This window comes from Ranitomeya variabilis, chromosome 8 (genome assembly GCF_051348905.1).
Source record: "Ranitomeya variabilis isolate aRanVar5 chromosome 8, aRanVar5.hap1, whole genome shotgun sequence".
NCBI classification, from domain to species: domain Eukaryota; kingdom Metazoa; phylum Chordata; class Amphibia; order Anura; family Dendrobatidae; genus Ranitomeya; species Ranitomeya variabilis.
Window position 1 is genome coordinate 27,852,158 of NC_135239.1, and position 18,983 is coordinate 27,871,140.

Consider the following 18,983-nt stretch of genomic DNA (forward strand, 5'->3'; position numbering starts at 1 on the left):
TGTGTGTTGTATATCAGTAGAATGCTCTGTGTGTTGTATATCAGTACAATGCTCTGTGTGTTGTATATCAGTAGAATGCTCTGTGTGTTGTATATCAGTACAATGCTCTGTGTGTTGTATATCAGTACAATGCTCTGTGTGTTGTATATCAGTACAATGCTCTGTGTGTTGTATATCAGTACAATGCTCTGTGTGTTGTATATCAGTACAATGCTCTGTGTGTTGTATATCAGTACAATGCTCTGTGTGTTGTATATCAGTACAATGCTCTGTGTGTTGTATATCAGTACAATGCTCTGTGTGTTGTATATCAGTAGAATGCTCTGTGTGTTGTATCTATCAGTAGAATGCTCTGTGTGTTGTATATCAGTACAATGCTCTGTGTGTTGTATATCAGTACAATGCTCTGTGTGTTGTATATCAGTACAATGCTCTGTGTGTTGTATATCAGTACAATGCTCTGTGTGTTATAAGTTTGTTACAGTTTGTGTATCACAGGCATATGAAATCAGCTGAGCTCAAATGATGGCAATTAGCCTGTCTGACGCTTCTAAGCTACAACATTGTTTTCTAGCATTTTCTATGAAATTTAAAGGCACAGTCAGCTTTTTTGGTTCCATGCATATGTAGTGTCGCCTCCGAGGTCCAAAAAAGAATAGGAGCTGTTCTGCAGAACTTGGCAGTGGACACTACACATTGCATAGAGCTGCGTTCAGTCTCCGCTGCTGCTCCTAGCGTCTGTTATCGTCTGCAGCACTGATGTATCGTTGAGAGTGCTGCAGCCAATCAGTGATCTCAGCAACTGTCAACTTGGGCAGAGCTGCTGAGCTCGATGATTGGCTGCAGCGCTATCGAAGTGATAACAACAGATACTGCGAGGAGCGATGGAGACTCAGCCCTGGACCAGGGGAGGGTATAAAACAACAAACAACCTGCAGCCCGGGAAAAAAACCTTTTAATTCCACCTCCAAAAATCAATAGTAAAAGTAATTTAAAAACATTAGATGGACCCAGAAAAATAATACCAATGATACTTACATGTCATACTGCAAAAAAAGAAGCCCTGACGCAAAAATACAAACATCCCGGCTCTTTAAATTAGCAACAACAAAAAAATAACTATTTTGTATTAATAATATATATATATATATATTACTCCAGAAAAGTTAAATAAAATCTATATAAATGGTAATTGCATGAAGAATAGAATTATGTTACGTACAGCGCAGACATAATCATAAAAAACAATAGTGGAAATGCTGTTTTTTTTTCCATTTTGTCTGCCCCAAAATTACTAAAATGTAAAAAATAATATAAAAATTAATAAAAAAAAAATACAACAATGCAATAAAAGAAAGAAAAGTATAAATTAGGACATACAAAAGGGGGAAGGATTATTAACAGGGTCTCAGGGGTGTGACCCCCCACATGCCATGCACAAAAATATCTACATAACGGTAATAAGAAGAATAATTATAGCAGCGCAGTCACTGGGGTCACGTGACAGCAGCCTGCACACAGCACGTGGAGAGCACGTGGTCGGTGTTCGCTTTCACATTCTTTTTGTCCCTGAGCGGGAGCCGTCTTCCAGCGCCGGAACTGTGGATTCTGCAGGAGCCGGGACCGCTGCAGACTGTCAGGTATCGGGGGTCACTCACTCACCGAGGGGGCTCCGGCCCGGGTGTTGTGGCGCTGTCAGTGCAGCAGGGGGTGATAAAAGTCCGCTCGCTCAGTGCACACCCCCTTCCTGCCACTGACCGATCTCTTATCTATAACCCTGCGACGACTACAAGTCCCAGCATGCCTTCCCTGCCAGATAGGCTCTATAGAGAACAGCAAGTGTGGAACTACAATCCCCAGCTGTCAATAGGACCTTCCTGTTTTGTAATGTGGGTTCTCCAGCTGCAGACTACAAGTCCCAGCAGTTCTTGCGTCAGACTGTGGGTTACTTTCGTCATTGTCTCCCATTTTTTCAGGCCCTTGTACGTGGAGCTGTCATGTGACTTGTAAGTTGTCGCCGGTGTCTCCCCTGGTAATGAACGGGAGCCGTGCAGATATTGGCCCCCAGCAGTGCGGACACCATAGAAAATCGCCCGTCTTACCGGATAATCAATAGTTTTGCAACTTTGTTACAAACTTTTCAAAGAAAACAGCTTACTGTGAATGGAAACAATGGCCGGTTTAATAATATTGTCCTTAATATTAGTAACAAAAAAAACAAACGTTACATTGGAAGGTTTTCAGCATCCGGACTCCACAAGAATGTTATCATTCCCTGAAAGCAATCGGAGATATTGAAAATCGTGAACAAGCGACAGAAATCCTGCCTGGAGGTCGCAGAGGTTTTCTCGGTAGACTGACACGTCGTTCGCTGGCCCTTTAATAATTGAGGATTTTAGATGATTTCTTAGTGTAATGTTGTCATTTTCTCACTGCCCCCCCCCCCCTGCAGGATGGCGGTGGAGTTACAGGCAGTAGTGATGGCGATTTATGGGGGGTCCCGGATGCAGGACCTAACCACCAGTATTCCAAAGCCGCTGCTCCCTGTGGGCAATAAACCTCTGCTGTGGTACCCACTGAACATGCTGGAGCGGGCAGGATTTGAGGGTGAGTCCTGGTGTAGTCATATCTGCTCTAAACAATTGGCCACGCGGCTTTTGGGAAATCTGGTGACAACCAACAAGGCTTTCAGTACAGCTGCCACAGTGGTTGTCACCCAACTTTTCAGGATTTCTGAATGGTTAATGTATCTAGTCATGCTGTGATGCATCCTCAAATCGCCTGCTGCGGTCACTTGACTGGGCGATCGCCTGCTGCGGTCACTTGACTGGGCGATCGCCTGCTGCGGTCACTTGACTGGGCGATCGCCTGCTGCGGTCACTTGACTGGGCGGTCGCCTGCCGCGGTCACTTGACTGGGCGGTCGCCTGCCGCGGTCACTTGACTGGGCGGTCGCCTGCCGCGGTCACTTGACCTGGGCGGTCGCCTGCCGCGGTCACTTGACCTGGGCGGTCGCCTGCCGCGGTCACTTGACCTGGGCGGTCGCCTGCCGCGGTCACTTGACCTGGGCGGTCGCCTGCCGCGGTCACTTGACCTGGGCGGTCGCCTGCCGCGGTCACTTGACCTGGGCGGTCGCCTGCCGCGGTCACTTGACCTGGGCGGTCGCCTGCCGCGGTCACTTGACCTGGGCGGTCGCCTGCCGCGGTCACTTGACCTGGGCGGTCGCCTGCCGCGGTCACTTGACCTGGGCGGTCGCCTGCCGCGGTCACTTGACCTGGGCGGTCGCCTGCCGCGGTCACTTGACCTGGGCGGTCGCCTGCCGCGGTCATTTGAACTGGGCGGTCGCCTGCTGCGGTCACTTGACTGGGTGGTCGCCTGCAGGAGAAGTTATAGCTATAATGGTTGTCACCCAGCTTTCCCAGAAACAGAGTAACAGGCGAATTGATTTAAGTTTTTATTATTTCTTCTTTTTTTTTTCCTCCTTCTTTTATTTAGAGGTGTTTTGAAGTTTCAGAAAACCCCTGTCCCCCAGCTAAGTCTCTGCCGTTCCTTCTGGCGTCTACAACTCTGACATCTTGTTCACAGCGTTGCAGCCAATCAGTGAGTTCAGTGGCACTTGCCGTTAACTTGAGATCAGTGATTGGCTGCAGCGCTTTCAATGTGATGTCGGCGCTGCAGAAAATAATAAACGGTGGGATCAGTGGCAGAGACTCAGCGCTGGACCTGGGGAGGGTGTGTAAGGCTGAGTTTGTTTTTAAAACACATGATAGCAGAATAACAAAGGTTTGCTGAAAAAAACAAAACAAAACAGAAAACCCCTTTAAGACAAGACCCTCTTAAAGGTTAACGTGTGGTCTCTTTGCTCTCAGAGGTCATTGTAGTGACGACTCGAGAAGTTCAGAAATGTATCCCAGACATGAAAATTAAAATGAAGGTGGATGTGGTGTGTCTGCCCGATGATAAGGCGTCAGAGAGGGGGACTGCGGACTCTCTGCGACACATCTACTCGAAGATTAAGGTAAAACCACCCAGGACCACGGCCTCCTATATCTGCCAGACCTGACCCCATATCTTCTCCGGTGTCTGCTCGCTGCACGCTCCACTGCAGTAATATCACAGATGTTACTCTGGGTAGGAGAAGCTTGGACATTTGTGATTATTTTTATTTTACGTATGAGAAGAGCAGATGGCACATTGTGAGGCCTCATGCAGCTGGAATTGACTCTTACTTATTTTACTGTGTTCCTGATTTATTTAGACATTATACTCCAATCACATCCGGAGCTGCACTAGAAATAACACAGGTTACTCCTTATAGAATAGCAAAAGACTTAAAAACGCAACTCTGAAGTATAATGTGAATGTTCGCCTGGAAGTGAATGCAGCTCTGGATGTGACTGGACTAGAAGCATTGTAAATGTTGCTCTGGACGAGAATTCGGCTCTTGATGCCACTGGAGTAGAAGCATTTTGAATGTTGCTCTCGAAGTGAATTCTGCTCTGGATGTGACTGGAGTATAAGCTCAGTAATGATTGCTCTGGAGGTGAATGCAGCTCTAGATGTGACTGGAGTAGTAGCATTGTAAATGTTGCTCTGGAGGTTAATTCCTCTCTGGATGTGTCTGCAGCATTACCTTAGTGAATGTTGCTCTGGAAATGCATGTGGCTCTGGATGTGACTGGAGTGTAAGGATTGTGAATGCAGCTCTTGATGTGAATGGAGCTGTTTGCAGTAAATGACTATAATGAATCAGATATTTGGGAGATGTATTTTGTCTCTTGTCTGACTCCTTTGATTTACACTAGAGCGATGTCCTGGTGCTCAGCTGCGACCTCATCACAGAAGTTGCTTTACATGAAGTTGTTGACCTGTTTCGGGCCCACAATGCCACGCTCGCCATGATGATGCGGAAAGCTCCAGAGCCTAGCGAACACGTCCCCGGGCAGAAAGGGAAGCAGAAGGCCGGTGAGTGGCAGTCGGGGCCATTGCTATCCATTGTACGGCGCATCCAGCGCTGCGTTGTGGTTTCCTATATTTAGACATTTTCCACAATCAAACTCCTAAGAAATGAAGCACAATAAGAGCAGCAGATCCGTCAGCAGCCGATCCGTCAGCAGCAGCAACAGAAAAGAAAAATGTTCTTTCTCCATCGGAAAAAGTTTAAAAATTGTTTAAATGTGTTTATTAAATAAGATTAATTGAAGCTACAGAGCGCGATGTATTATGTGGAGCCTGAATTCTGCTCCTGTAGTTCGCCATTATTAACCATTCTTCTCCTCGTTGTCAGTGGAGGAGCGAGATTTCATTGGAGTGGACGACAGCGGATCACGACTCCTGCTGCTGGCTAATGAGGAGGACCTGGACGATGGTCTAGACCTGAAGAAATGCATCTTCCAGCGGTGAGTCCGCACAATCCTGCGATGTTAGTATACCCAGGGGTGACGTAGCCACATTCCTCGGCACGTGGGCGACGCGACGATCCGGGGATTCATGCCGTAATTAGCGTCCAGCGGGTCGGTCTGGCAGCTGTTAGTCCCAGGTGTCTTGCTGCAGGGCCACCGGAAGTGATGAATCACCGAGTTTACACTCCGCTGATGGTCTGCAGTGACTGACGGGAGGTCTCAGAGACGTCTCACATATGGGGTCACTATGTCACCCCTCTCCATGTTATGGGGGAGCATCATCCATCATGGCTGCTGGAGGGAGTCAATAATATCATGCTGTAATGCAGTGGATCTATATGGGCTTTTCACTGTTGAAAACCTCTGCGCAGTGACAAGCCACATTTCCGTCATGTTCTGTTATCATGTTCGTCCTACATGAGTCAAAAATAACCCCTCGTCCAATAAACACAGGATAGAAAAAAATTGATCAGTTTATCGTTCTCCATCTCCGCACCATAAAACAAGGCTGCAACCAATCGGACAGTTCAGAAACTTTCCACACTTTCAGTTGAAGTTCTGAGAGATGAAGTAGCCAAGGAAGAAGCCGAACCTGCAGAGATCTGTGCGACCCTTCAACCAATTAACCTATGACCTGTGCGCATCCTGAGGTCATTTTCTCTGCCCCCTTGGATATTTTGGTGTTACGCAGCCACCCACTCTCACCGGATGTTGCATGCAGGGGGATGACCAATATTTATATCCTTGGGCACAATGTGCCTCTTGTAGGATAAATAGCCATATGTTTGGCCAGGCTGAACCCTCGGTGGTTGTGGCACAGCATATTGTCAACCTTTTTATTAGATGATCATCAGAGCTCTCTCCTGTGTAAAATGTAGATCTTGCAGTCTGTTCATGCACCAGGAGGATCAGGATGGACAGAGCTATAACGCGATCTGCTGCAGCACTGGAAGGGACCTGAACCTCCGTTCATCCTGGTTTATGAATGTAATGATAATTTCTACAGTGTAGACTGACTGGCAGGGACAGTGCACTTGACATTTATTTAGAATTTGGAGTCTGGAAAGGTGGGCAGCATTCTCTATGTGCAATGTGACGGGGGTCTGTTGTGGAGTTGCTTCCTATTGAGAATATTGAAGGGGTTATCCCACATTAAAATGGTATACATGCCCAATACCTGCCGATCCTGCACAAGTCTCGGCAGATACGTGGGGTCTTGAGCCATTGGCACCACTCGTCTACGATGTAGAAGCTAGAGGCTCTGGATCCCCTTTACAGAGGACCTGTCGCCAGGTCAAAAGTGAACGGTATGGCGGATTAAAGAAAACAATGAAACAATTACTTAGGGGAACACTGGGAATAAAATAAGAACAAAAATATGGAACTTTTGACCTGGTGACAGGTTCTCTTTAAAGGGAATTTGTTACCAGGCTTAACCATTTAATATGAGCGCAGCATGATGTAGGGGCAGAAACCCTGATTCTGGCGATGTCACTTACTGCGTTGATTGCTGCAGTTTTGATAAATTCATCTGCTGCAGATCTAGCAGTTCTCTGAATGCTGAGCTCATAAAAGCTCTGGAGGTGGCTGCACACAATAACATAGATGTTTGCTGAGCTGGCAGGTTTTGGTGGGACTGGATGACCACCCTATGTGTATGAGGTGCCTTACAGGGAACCTGACGGGGTTCAGGCTGCCCGATCACCGGCAGGACGTACAGAGCCTGACTGTGCATTTCACCCAGAGTTGGCCGGGGGCCTCCGTGTGATTATTCGAAGGCCGTCTGGTGTCTGCTTCATGCTGTCAGTGTCCGCGGTACGAGCAGCAAGAATCTAACGACAGGTTCCCTGTAGTATGTCATTTAAGACTTAATAGATGTTATATTACACTCCCAAAATATTACCTTTTTATGTTCCCCTTTCCACTTCTAGGTATCCGCGTATCCACATGAAGATGGGAATGTTGGACGCACATCTGTACTGCCTGCGCAAATATGTGGTGGATTTCTTAGCTGACAATGAGTATGTAACTGTGATGATAAGAAATGTGATTTATGTACAATGACTGCACCAGCAGAATAGTGAGTGCAGCTCTGGAGTATAATACAGGATGTAACTCAGGATCAGTAATGTAATGTATGTACACAGTGACTGCACCAGCAGAATAGTGAGTGCAGCTCTGGAGTATAATACAGGATGTAACTCAGGATCAGTAATGTAATGTATGTACACAGTGACTGCACCAGCAGAATAGTGAGTGCAGCTCTGGAGTATAATACAGGATGTAACTCAGGATCAGTACAAGATCAGTAATGTAATGTATGTATACAGTGACTGCACCAGCAGAATAGTGAGTGCAGCTCTGGAGTATAATACAGGATATAACTCAGGATCAGTAATGTAATTATTATTATTTATTATTATAGCGCCATTTATTCCATATGGCGCTTTACATGTGAGGAGGGGTATACATAATAAAAACAGGTACAATAATCTTGAACAATACAAGTCACGACTGGTACAGGAGGAGAGAGGACCCTGTCCGCGAGGGCTCACAATCTACAAGGGATGGGTGAGAATACAGTAGGTGAGGATAGAGCTGGTCGTCCAACGGTTTGGTCGATCGATGGTTACTGCAGGTTGTAGGCTTGTCGGAAGAGGTGGGTCTTCAGGTTCTTTTTGAAGGTTTCGATGGTAGGCGAGAGTCTGATGTGTTAGGGTAGAGAGTTCCAGAGTAGGGGTGATGCACGAGAGAAATCTTGTATGCGATTGTGGGAACAGGAGATAAGAGGGGAGTAGAGAAGGAGATCTTGTGAGGATCGGAGGTTGCGTGTAGGTAAGTACCTGGAGACGAGGTCACAGATGTTATGGAGGAGACAGGTTGTGGATGGCTTTGTATGTCATGGTTAGGCTTTTGTACTGGAGTCTCTGGGCAATGGGGAGCCAGTGAAGAGATTGACAGAGGGGAGAGGTTGGGGAATAGCGGGGGGACAGGTGGATCAGTCGGGCAGCTGAGTTTAGAATAGATTGGAGGGGTGCGAGAGTGTTCGAAGGGAGGCCACAGAGCAGGAGGTTACAGTAGTCGAGGCGGGAGATGATGAGGGCATGGACTAGGGTTTTTGCAGATTCTTGGTTTAGGAATGTACGGATCCGTGAAATATTTTTGAGTTGAAGGCGGCAGGAAGTGGAAAGGGCTTGGATATGCGGTTTGAAGGAGAGATCAGTGTCAAGGATATAATGTATGTATACAATGACTGCACCAGCAGAATAATGAGTGCAGCTCTGGAGTATAATACAGGAGGTAACTCAGGATCAGTACAGGATCAGTAATGTATGTACACAGTGACTGCACCAGCAGAATAGTGAGTGCAGCTCTGGGGTATAATACAGGATGTAACTTAGGATCAGTAATGTATGTACACAGTGACTCCACCAGCAGAATAGTGAGTGCAGCTCTGGAGTATAATACAGGAGGTAATTCAGGATCAGTAATGTAATGTATGTACACAGTGACTGCACCAGCAGAATATTGAGTGCAGCTCTGGAGTATAATACAGGATGTAACTTAGGATCAGTACAAGCCCATCAGACTTTATGTGGATGCTATCAGATTCTTGTGTATTACAGGAGGCTGTATTCTTTCTTGTCTTCCTTACTGCAGCTCCTTCTCTTCCATTCGACGGGAGCTGGTGCCGTATTTGGTCAGTAAACAGTTCTCCTCACATAAAAATGTGGGACACGAAAGAGACAAGAAAGGTAAAACAAATGCTTTGATGTTTGTAGTAAATGAATGCTTGCAGTAAGAATTCTGTAAACCATAACTACAATGTTAACAAAAAGTATTTAATATAAATATAATCTAGAATTAGAAATGTTGGGGCAGGGACGTCAAACTCAAATACTCAGAGGGCCAAAATAAAAAACTTGGACAAAGTCGTGGGCCAACCGTGATATAAAAAAAAAAGTCTACAATTGAGGAAGTTTTTTCCTGATCATTAAATATAATGATAAACCTTTTTCATATTGAAACAAAAGTGTTAGTTAATAGATCTTAAAATAAAATACAATCACAAATGGGGAATACTGGAGTAATATAATATGTTATGTAAGAGCAGTAAAAAGCATATGGCCTAATTTAAATATGTAATAAAGGATAAAAAAAAACCTTGAATTAATAAATAATAGAGATAATAAAGTGTAATGGCAACAAAAGTGCCCCCCAAACACAGTATGATTTTTCCACAGTACGCTCTACGCAAGTATGATGACCACGACACAGAATGATGCCCCAACTTTGATCCCCACACAGTCCTCCATATAGTATAATGGCCCCACATAGTCCTTTATACAGTATGAGCACCACTTAGTCCTCCATATAGTATAATGGGCTCCACATAGTCCTCCATATCTTATAATGGCCCCACATAGTCTTTTATACAGTATAATTGGTCAACATAGTGCTCTATATAGTATAATGGGCCCCACATAGTCCTCCATATTGTATAATGGGCCCCACATAGTCCTCCATATAGTATAATGGGCCCCACATAGTCCTCCATATAGTATAATGGCCCCACATAGTCCTTTATACAGTATGAGCACCACGTAGCCCTCCATATAGTATAATGGGCCCCACATAGTCCTTCATATAGTATAATGGCCCCACATTGTCCTCCATATAGTATAATGGGTTCCACATAGTCCTCCATATAGTATAATGGCCCCACATAGTCCTCCATATAGTAAAATGGCTCCACATTATCCTCCATATAGTATAATGGGCCCCACATAGTCCTCCATATAGTATAATGGCCCCGCATAGTCCTCCATATAGTATAATGGCTCCACATTATCCTCCATATAGTATAATGGCCCCACATAGTCTTTATATAGTATGAGCCCCACATAGTCCTCCATATAGTGTAATGGTTCCCATATAGTCCTTCATATAGTATAATGGCCCCACATAGTCATTTATACAGTATGAACCTCACATAGTCCTCCATATAGTATGATGGCCCCACATAGTACTCCATATAGCATGATGGCCCCACATAGTCCTCCATATACTATAATGGCCCCTGCATAGTCCTCCATATAGTATAATGGCTCCACATAGTCCTTTATACAGTATGAGCCTCACATAGTCCTCCATATAGTATAATGGGCCCCACATAGTCCTCCATATAGTATAATGGGCCCCACGTAGTCCTCCATATAGTATAATGGGCACGACATAGTCCTCCAGACGGTATAATGGGGGGGGCGTTCTCCGCATCATGGGCCAAATATAATCACCCTGCCGGCCAGATTTGGCCCATGGGCCAGAGTTTGGCATGTGCGTTAGATGAACGGATGGTCGGAGAGATTCATTGTGTGACAAATAACTGATCATATTCGCCTCTTGTGCCCCCACAGACCTCTCCAGTTATATACCCAGTGATAATCTGCTGGAAATGGCATTAACCAAGTCCAGCTGGAACGACCACCATGGTGACATGATGGAGTCGTATCACGGCAGCCGCCTGCGCTGCTACGTCCACGTGGCCGATAATGAACTGTGCTGCCGGGTGAACAGCCTGGCCATGTATATTGAGGCCAACAAGCAGGTGAGGGATACAGCAGATTTTCTGTATGTGGCAGATCTCTCCTATATATACGGAGGGTCCTGATCTCTTATCCTGTACGTGGGACTCCAGCGGTGGCCACTTGAGGTGACTTTCTTATGTTCTGCAGGTGCCGCAGAGCTCCATCTATAGTGAAGAGCTTCGGGTGCATCCGACGGCCGACATCACAGATAAGCACATGGTGAGGAGCCATGTTACAGCCCGTTCTGGCCTTGACCCTAATTACATTGCACCGTGGCAGGATGCACAACCGTGGCCAATATGATGTGTGATGATCAGATGGTGCAGATTATTACCGCAGCATTAATAGTCTCTGCACCCTACGCATCAGCAGCATATATCTGTCCTGTCCTGATAGTTTGTTACAATGGGCCAGTGCAGGTAAAATTTATCAGCCTGGAATTTAGACCTTTTAGCGGAAGACTTTCAATTTCTGTTCACTGACAACAAGCAGAAACATATTAGAAAGTTTTAGAGCTTTTATTATGCAATGGTTGGATATGGTGGACGATCACCCATTCATTAGTGACACGATTATCCAGGTCGTTACTGCACACCGTATGGTAATGTCTTTTATCGTTCCTCAGGTGGGTACGGACAGCAAGATCGGGGAACAGACGAGGATCGGCGAGAAGACGTCCGTGAAGCATTCTCTCGTTGGCTCCAATTGCATCATCAAAGAAAGAGTGAAGATCACAAACTGCATCATCATGAACGGCGTCACGATACAGGAAAGGTTAGGACCAGCCGCCGTTCCCTGTTCTGCCACTTGGTGGCACTACACCTCGCAGCTCAGCTTGTGAGTCCCCCCATCAGCTGGGTAGTCAAACATTAACCATTTAATTGCCAGGCTGACAGAATATGCCCCTGGGCTCTCGTCTCCAATCATGTTGCTTATATTGCATGAACCAACATAATCATTAGTCCATGTGCAGTCTGTAAAAAAAAAAGAAAATGCATTGGTGTCTGCAGCCATAATCATCATGATGTTGGTGCCATTTTATGGTCTTTATATGGATATTCAAACATATTAATGAGATATATCACCGTTGGGGGGGCTACAGGGGGTCTCTGGTAAATACTGGAGAACATGAATGGCACAGCCATATCCATTCTGGGGATAATTAGTGAAGATATGTCTTTTCCAGTCTTTGCCATTTGTGCAATCTTGCCTGGGTGGGGGGCCGTGTGTTATCCACATTGTTTATAAGGCGTGTGTGCCCGGGGTGGGGGACGCCTCCAGGCCCGTGCTGATAGCTGAGGTGCTTCATTCTTATCTTGTTAGGTGGTCCGACTGTTTTAACACACAGATCTATGTAATCCCCCCCCCCCCCCCAGAGGACACACACATACACGGGACCCCACCCCAATCGTTTCTATACCCCACCCTGCACATGGCCGCCTGTGGGGGGGAGTCACAGGCATTGTCCTATCTCCGCATGGAGCTCCTGCCCTCTTCAGTATATGTTTCCTCACCTTCACACTCGGCCCCTCGCTCTGATTTACACAGCTGGATCCATCGCCCCTGGAATATGTTTATTCCAAAAAAAAAAAAAAAAAGAAAGACATGAAAAATGCGAGTGTTTCAGAAACATTGAAGGCCGATGATATGGCCGCTGTGAGATCTGTGACTGCTGACAGTATGGCAGACACGGGCCAGGAGCGCGGGAATAAGGGGTGCTGCGCCGTGCGCCTCAACACTGAATTTAACACCTTGTGGGGTCACCTATGGTGAATTGTGTTGGGGTTTCTCTGGCCACATCGCATACCGACCGAGCTTCGTCCGGTACTAGAAGTTGCCAGGACTGGCATAAAAACACCTAAAGTCATAACATTTTTCGAGTTTTGCAAACATTTGAAGAGTTTTTCTTCCATAAATCTGCCAATAACTCCTGGATGAATCGGGGGGGCATAGACTCTTGACACAAATGCAGCAATGTTACTGATCATAGGGGTCCTGGGTAGACGCTATCGCTGTTATATGGTTGATGAATAGAATGCGATAGCGTTATATGGTTGATGAATAGAATGCGAAGACTGATGCTGAAGCTGAGCAGTAGCAGATAAATGAGCCCATACACATGCCCACTGCTATCTCTCCGGACCCCCCAGAGCTCTGAGAGGGGAGAAGGCTGCTACCAGATATCTCTGTCCGCTACTTATCTACCCTGAAAATAAAAGGATGGATTTGTGCTGCCAGGTAAGGGCAGAATCATTCCAAGGTTTCCATTCATTATGTTTACATTCTTAGTGCGTAAGATCTCTGCTTGCTGTCAAGGAATGTTGGTAAGCTGCAGATCTAGGTAATATTCAGTGATTTAAGGCGAACCTCCGCTTTCTCAAGAAATCCATTAGTGTTGGACTCTGCTGCTTAATTGTTTTTCTAAATCGCTCTGTTACGGGCATTTGAGGATAACACTGACTCCCCCAAATCGAGCGTTCCGCTCGTCGTTCTTGGCTACTTCCTTCATTGCGGCATCGAGCTCTGTAAGATCCTGTGACGCTCGCTCCAGCGCAGGAGACTGTAGACTAGAGTATGCTGCTTAGTTTCATGTAGCCCCCAGAACAGACATCGTGCGGACTGTCATCCTCAAAAGCCGCACTGTGACTGCAGACTTGTGAATGCTCACATCGTGTACACTGTGAGGATTTTCCGGTGCCGCGGGCTGTCATGTGATTTGCGTACTTGCGTCCACATTCCGACTAGCCTGATTCCGGCCACATTCCGACTAGCCCGTCTCCAGCCCCTGCTCCGACTAGCCCGGCTCCCGCTCTGACTAGCCCGTCTCCGGCCCCGCTCCGTCTAGCCCGTGCACATGATGTGAGGATTCACAAGTCTGCAGTCACTGTGTACCTTTAGGCCAGACGACCCCTTTAAGCTTTATTGGTGTAAAGCGAGAATCGCCTCTGGACTGCATTACCGGAGCACACGTCTAGTGCCCAATCAGCATCTGCTCCTATTCCTGTAGAGAGAAGGGTTGTCAGTGTTAATCATTCGGTTGTCGGTGTCTCACGCTCCTGTCCTCTTCTTTTCTCTCAGTTGCACCCTCCAGGGAAGCGTCATCTGTAACAAAGCAGTGATACACAGCGGGGCCGATATTAAAGATTGTCTGGTCGGCTCAGGTCTTCGGATCAATAATAAAGGTGAGCAATGTCCAGAGCTGAACCCCGATGCCGTCCTATGATCCCCGGACTGCATTGTTTTTCCTCCTTTATGTCCCATTATCTACATGATTCTGTGCACCCATGCCCTTATACTCACGCTGAGTACCCCCCCAGACATTTGCCGCCACCTCTGCGCTGTTCCTCCTGCGACCCGCGTGCCTTTAGCTTTCCACAGATCTGAGTGACAGAACGTCTGCAGCCGCAGAGCTGCTCCTGTCCGAAGAATTGGATCAAAAACATAAATCTTCCTGATTCCATGTTGTATAACACCGTACAGGTGAGCAGCCATCTGGCTCCACCGCACTACGTACAATACTCAGGTTTGGGCTTTGAGTTTTGCACCATTACCTGTAATAGCCAAAAGGTGCCACATTTTCAATTAAACCCCAATTGCAAAACTGATTTTCAGCCTCAAAAACATGCATTTAAGTAAAAAATCTAGATTGCAGCCAAAGCGTGGTCAGCCCCGAGCCTTCGCCTGGCCAGTATCTCATTATATGGCAAGATTCACACTCCTCCATGCAACACCAAGAATGAAACGTCATGGGATTATGGAAATCGCAGGGTGGATAGAAGTGTTAATGATAATCAATGAAAAAAAAAAAGCATCTTGATGTATTGAGTATGGGCGGCCATTTCTCCAAGGTGTCCCAGGAACCATTCATCAACGCCAGGCCACATGTTGCTCGTGCTATTGTGAGCCGCCTGTGTTGTCTAAAAGTGCTACCGTGGCCTGCAGCGTCTCCGGTCTTGTCTCCCATTGATCACGTCTGGGACGTCATTGACTCAGGATCTGCCAGCAGTGGATCTTGATGATTTACCCAAGTGCATTCAGCGTGGGATGGAAATCAGGGCCCGGGCTATTGGGTCATTTTTTTTTTTGTCTGGATCATTATTCCTCTGTATATGATGCCACATTTCATTGAAGCCGCTCTAGAAAAACCTGGTCTTAAGAGGGTTAACCACTCATCTGCTGGTATGACAGGATTTACATTGATCTTCGGATATTCTGCGCACATAATGTCCATCGTCCCCATAATAGCCACTCTATGCGGGGGCGTGGGTGGTGCTATTGAAGCCTCCAGCCCTTTTGATGGTGGGGGGTAGTATAGACTGGGATTTGTCTTCTGTGGGTGGTCTCGGCACAGTGGGAACTAAGTGTCAGTATAGAATATAAGCAGATAAATGCACTGCTTCCGATTCCAGCTCCCAGAGACCCGGCACGAGTGCCCCACAAATGTAAGCGAAGCCTCTGCCATTGTACAGCGCGGTGTAAATACTCACACGGCTATTGTAAGCATCTGCAGGGTTGTGTCAACCAAAGTCATAGCTGATCTGGAGACCACCTGTAAGGCCAGACTCAACAGTCTCTGCGGGGGTCACGCTCATATGCAGGTGTATAAGCAGCGTGACTGGGGTCTGCGGTGCTCCATCATTTACTGATCTCAGTGATATACATATTGGGGGGGTCTCCACTGCCTGGGGTATCTTAGCTAGGGGGCACGAATACAATGGGTCTGTGAAAAAATTGGATGACATCCGAGTGTGGTGTGATTTTCACGGACTATTAAAATACAAAAGGTGGAGATACTTTATTTTTATTTATTTTTTCTACGCATGATGAAATCGGATGACACTCACACCACACTCTTTGATAAGAGTCTGATCAGAATAATTGGTCCGTTTTTCTCATACGTGGAAAAATCTGCGGTGTGAATGAAGCCTTATGCGGATGTGACGTCACTGTGCCGTGATATCTTGTACCTTATACTCCAATGGTCACTTCTTTAATAAAAGGTAAGTGCTGCATTGTGCTTGATACTTTGTGATTACTGATGATTGAAAAAGATGTGTAATACACCCGTCCAGGGTCACTTCAGTAGTCCGTGGCCTCCAACCACAGGCCTGCGAATCTCCTCCCTAGGCAGGATCCTGCCACCTCTTCTTATTTGTAAGCGACACCATCGTTGCGGCACGAAGCGCAGTAATCTGGATAGTGCTCGCATATAGAGGTTTGGCTCCTGGTCGGGCGCCACGGACTACAGAAGTGGCCGCTGGTCCAGGATCCTGTCTTCTGATCACCGCGTAATCAGCTTTACTCATTTTATCTCCGCAGAAAAACGCGTCAATGAGATCATTGTGGGGAATGAGCAACTAATGGAGATCTAGTGTGGCCCCCGTCCCGAAGAAGCTGCCGCTCCCCTCCCCCCACCACCAACTTATTTATATAAGAGAATAAAGGATTTGGAGGTTTATCTGTGAGCTGTGTTTTATGGGGGATTCTGCCTGATCCCCCGTTATTTGCGGGGTCTTTAAGTCCTGGCATATGAGTTATTCTCTGTAAAAATCCATGGATGCTGTCCAGCTATACATCTCTAATGGAGACCCCCGCAGGTAATCCAATATCTGCTCCAGTGTCTCCGCAATGTATCACTTCCATCATCTCTGACCCCAGTTCACAATCTAATCTCTGTATGGTGGATGTATCGTATCACTCCCATCATCCCCCCTTCTACTGTACGTGCAGAACCACGGCTAATCAGGAATACCAAACAGTAATTCTATAACTGTCCAGCAATGGCGTCTTGTAGTCACCGTAAGATCATGTTTACATGTTGTTAGCTCCATCCCATAAGTAACACAAATTAAAAGTAAAAGTAATGGGCACCTGTCGAGGGCCCGGCCCGCCTGCTATAATTGTAGGGTAGGTGGCATAGAACATGTAATTTACCTCTTGTGTCTCCTGTCTCCCTTCCCGCTGTCAAAGGGACGGTCACTTATCTATATAAAAAGAAAGTGAGAAGTTCATTCACAACAAGTCGTCAACCAGAGACGAAAATTCTCCTGTACATTAGTCTTCATAGAGGGCAGTATTATAGAAGTTATATTCTTGTACATAGGAGCAGTATTATACTAGTTATACTCTTGTACATAGGAGGCAGTATTATAGTAGTTATATTCTTGTACGTAGGAGCAGTATTATAGTAGTTATATTCTTGTACATAAGAGCAGTATTATAGTAGTTATATTCTTGTACATAGGGGCAGTATTATAGTAGTTATATTCTTGTACATAGGGGCAGTATTATAGTAGTTATATTCTTGTACATGGGAGCAGTATTATAGTAGTTATATTCTTGTACATAGGAGCAGTATTATAGTAGTTATATTCTTGTATATAGGGGCAGTATTATAGTAGTTATATTCTTGTACATAAGGGCAGTATTATAGTATATTCTTGTACATAGGAGCAGTATTATAGTAGTTATACTCTTGTACATAGGAGGCAGTATTATAGTAGTTATATTCTTGTACATAGGAGCAGTATTATAGTAGTTATATTCTTGTATATAGGGGCCGTATTATAGTAGTTATATTCTTGTACATAGGGGCAGTATTATAGTAGTTACATTCTTGTACATGGGAGCAGTATTATAGTAGTTATATTCTTGTATATAGGGGCCGTATTATAGTAGTTATATTCTTGTATATAGGAGCAGATTTATAGTAGTTATATTCTTGTACATAGATGCAGTATTATAGTAGTTATATTCTTGTACATAGGAGGCAGTATTATAGTAGCTATATTCTTGTACATAGGAGCAGTATTATAGTAGTTATATTCCTGTACATAGGGGCAGTATTATAGTAGTTATATTCTTGTACATAGGGGCAGTATTATAGTAGTTATATTCTTGTACATAGGGGCAGTATTATAGTAGTTATATTCTTGTACATAGATGCAGTATTATAGTAGTTATATTCTTGTACATAGGAGCAGTATTATAGTAGTTATATTCTTGTACATAGGAGCAGTATTATAGTAGTTATATTCTTGTACATAGGGGCAGTATTATAGTAGTTATATTCTTGTACATCGGAGGTAGTATTATAGTAGTTATATTCTTGTACATGGGAGCAGTATTATAGTAGTTATACTCTTGTACATAGGAGGCAGTATTATAGTAGTTTTATTCTTGTATAAAGGGGCAGTATTATAGTAGTTATATTATTGTACATAGGGGCAGTATTATAGTAGTTATATTCTTGTACATGGGAGCAGTATTATAGTAGTTATATTCTTGTACATAAGGGGCAGTATTATAGTAGTTATATTCTTGTACATAGGGGCAGTATTATAGTAGTTATATTCTTGTATATAGGAGCAGATTTATAGTAATTATATTCTTGTACATAGGGGCAGTATTATAGTAGTTATATTCTTGTACATAGGGGCAGTATTATAGTAGTTATATTCGTGTACATAGGGGCAGTATTATAGTAGTTATATTCTTGTATATAGGAGATTTATAGTAATTATGTTCTTGTACATAGTGGCAGTATTATAGTACTTATATTCTTGTACATAGTGGCAGTATTATAGTAGTTATATTCTTGTACATAGGAGCAGTGTTATAGTAGTTATATTCTTGTACATAGGGGGCAGTATTATAGTAGTTATATTCTTGTACATAGGAGCAGTATTATAGTAGTTATATTCTTGTACATAGGGGGCAGTATTATAGTAGTTATAGTCTTGTACATAGGAGCAGTATTATCTACTATATAATTGTCTAAGGGTCACTTCCGTCTTTCTGTCTGTCCTTCTGTCTGTCACAGATATTCATTGGTCGCCGCCTCTGTCTGTCATGGAAATCCAAGTCGCTGATTGGTCGCGGCAAAACGGCCACAACCAATCAGCGACGGGCACAGTCCGGCGGCAAAATGGCCGCTCCTTACTCCCCGCAGTCAGTGCCCGCCCCATACTCCATCCCCCCCCCCCCCCCCCCCCG

At 45.1% G+C, this 18,983-nt stretch overlaps 1 protein-coding gene across 2 annotated transcripts; it reads left to right on the forward strand.

Moving 5' to 3' along the window:
* The first annotated feature begins 1,510 nt into the window (after positions 1-1,510).
* On the forward strand, positions 1,511-16,446 carry EIF2B3 (eukaryotic translation initiation factor 2B subunit gamma). Of its 2 annotated transcripts, none has more exons than XM_077276809.1 (12): positions 1,511-1,640; positions 2,453-2,607; positions 3,869-4,017; positions 4,804-4,963; positions 5,286-5,397; positions 7,332-7,421; positions 9,061-9,155; positions 10,818-11,008; positions 11,136-11,207; positions 11,614-11,762; positions 14,067-14,170; positions 16,308-16,446. In XM_077276809.1, exons 2-12 carry the CDS (start codon positions 2,454-2,456, stop codon positions 16,358-16,360), a joined length of 1,329 nt encoding a protein of 442 aa, XP_077132924.1. In that variant the 5' UTR covers positions 1,511-1,640; position 2,453; the 3' UTR covers positions 16,361-16,446. The 2 variants fall into 2 exon arrangements, with proteins under 2 accessions (XP_077132924.1, XP_077132925.1); XM_077276810.1 differs by having other exon boundaries at positions 1,626-2,351.
* The last annotated feature ends 2,537 nt before the right edge of the window (positions 16,447-18,983 follow it).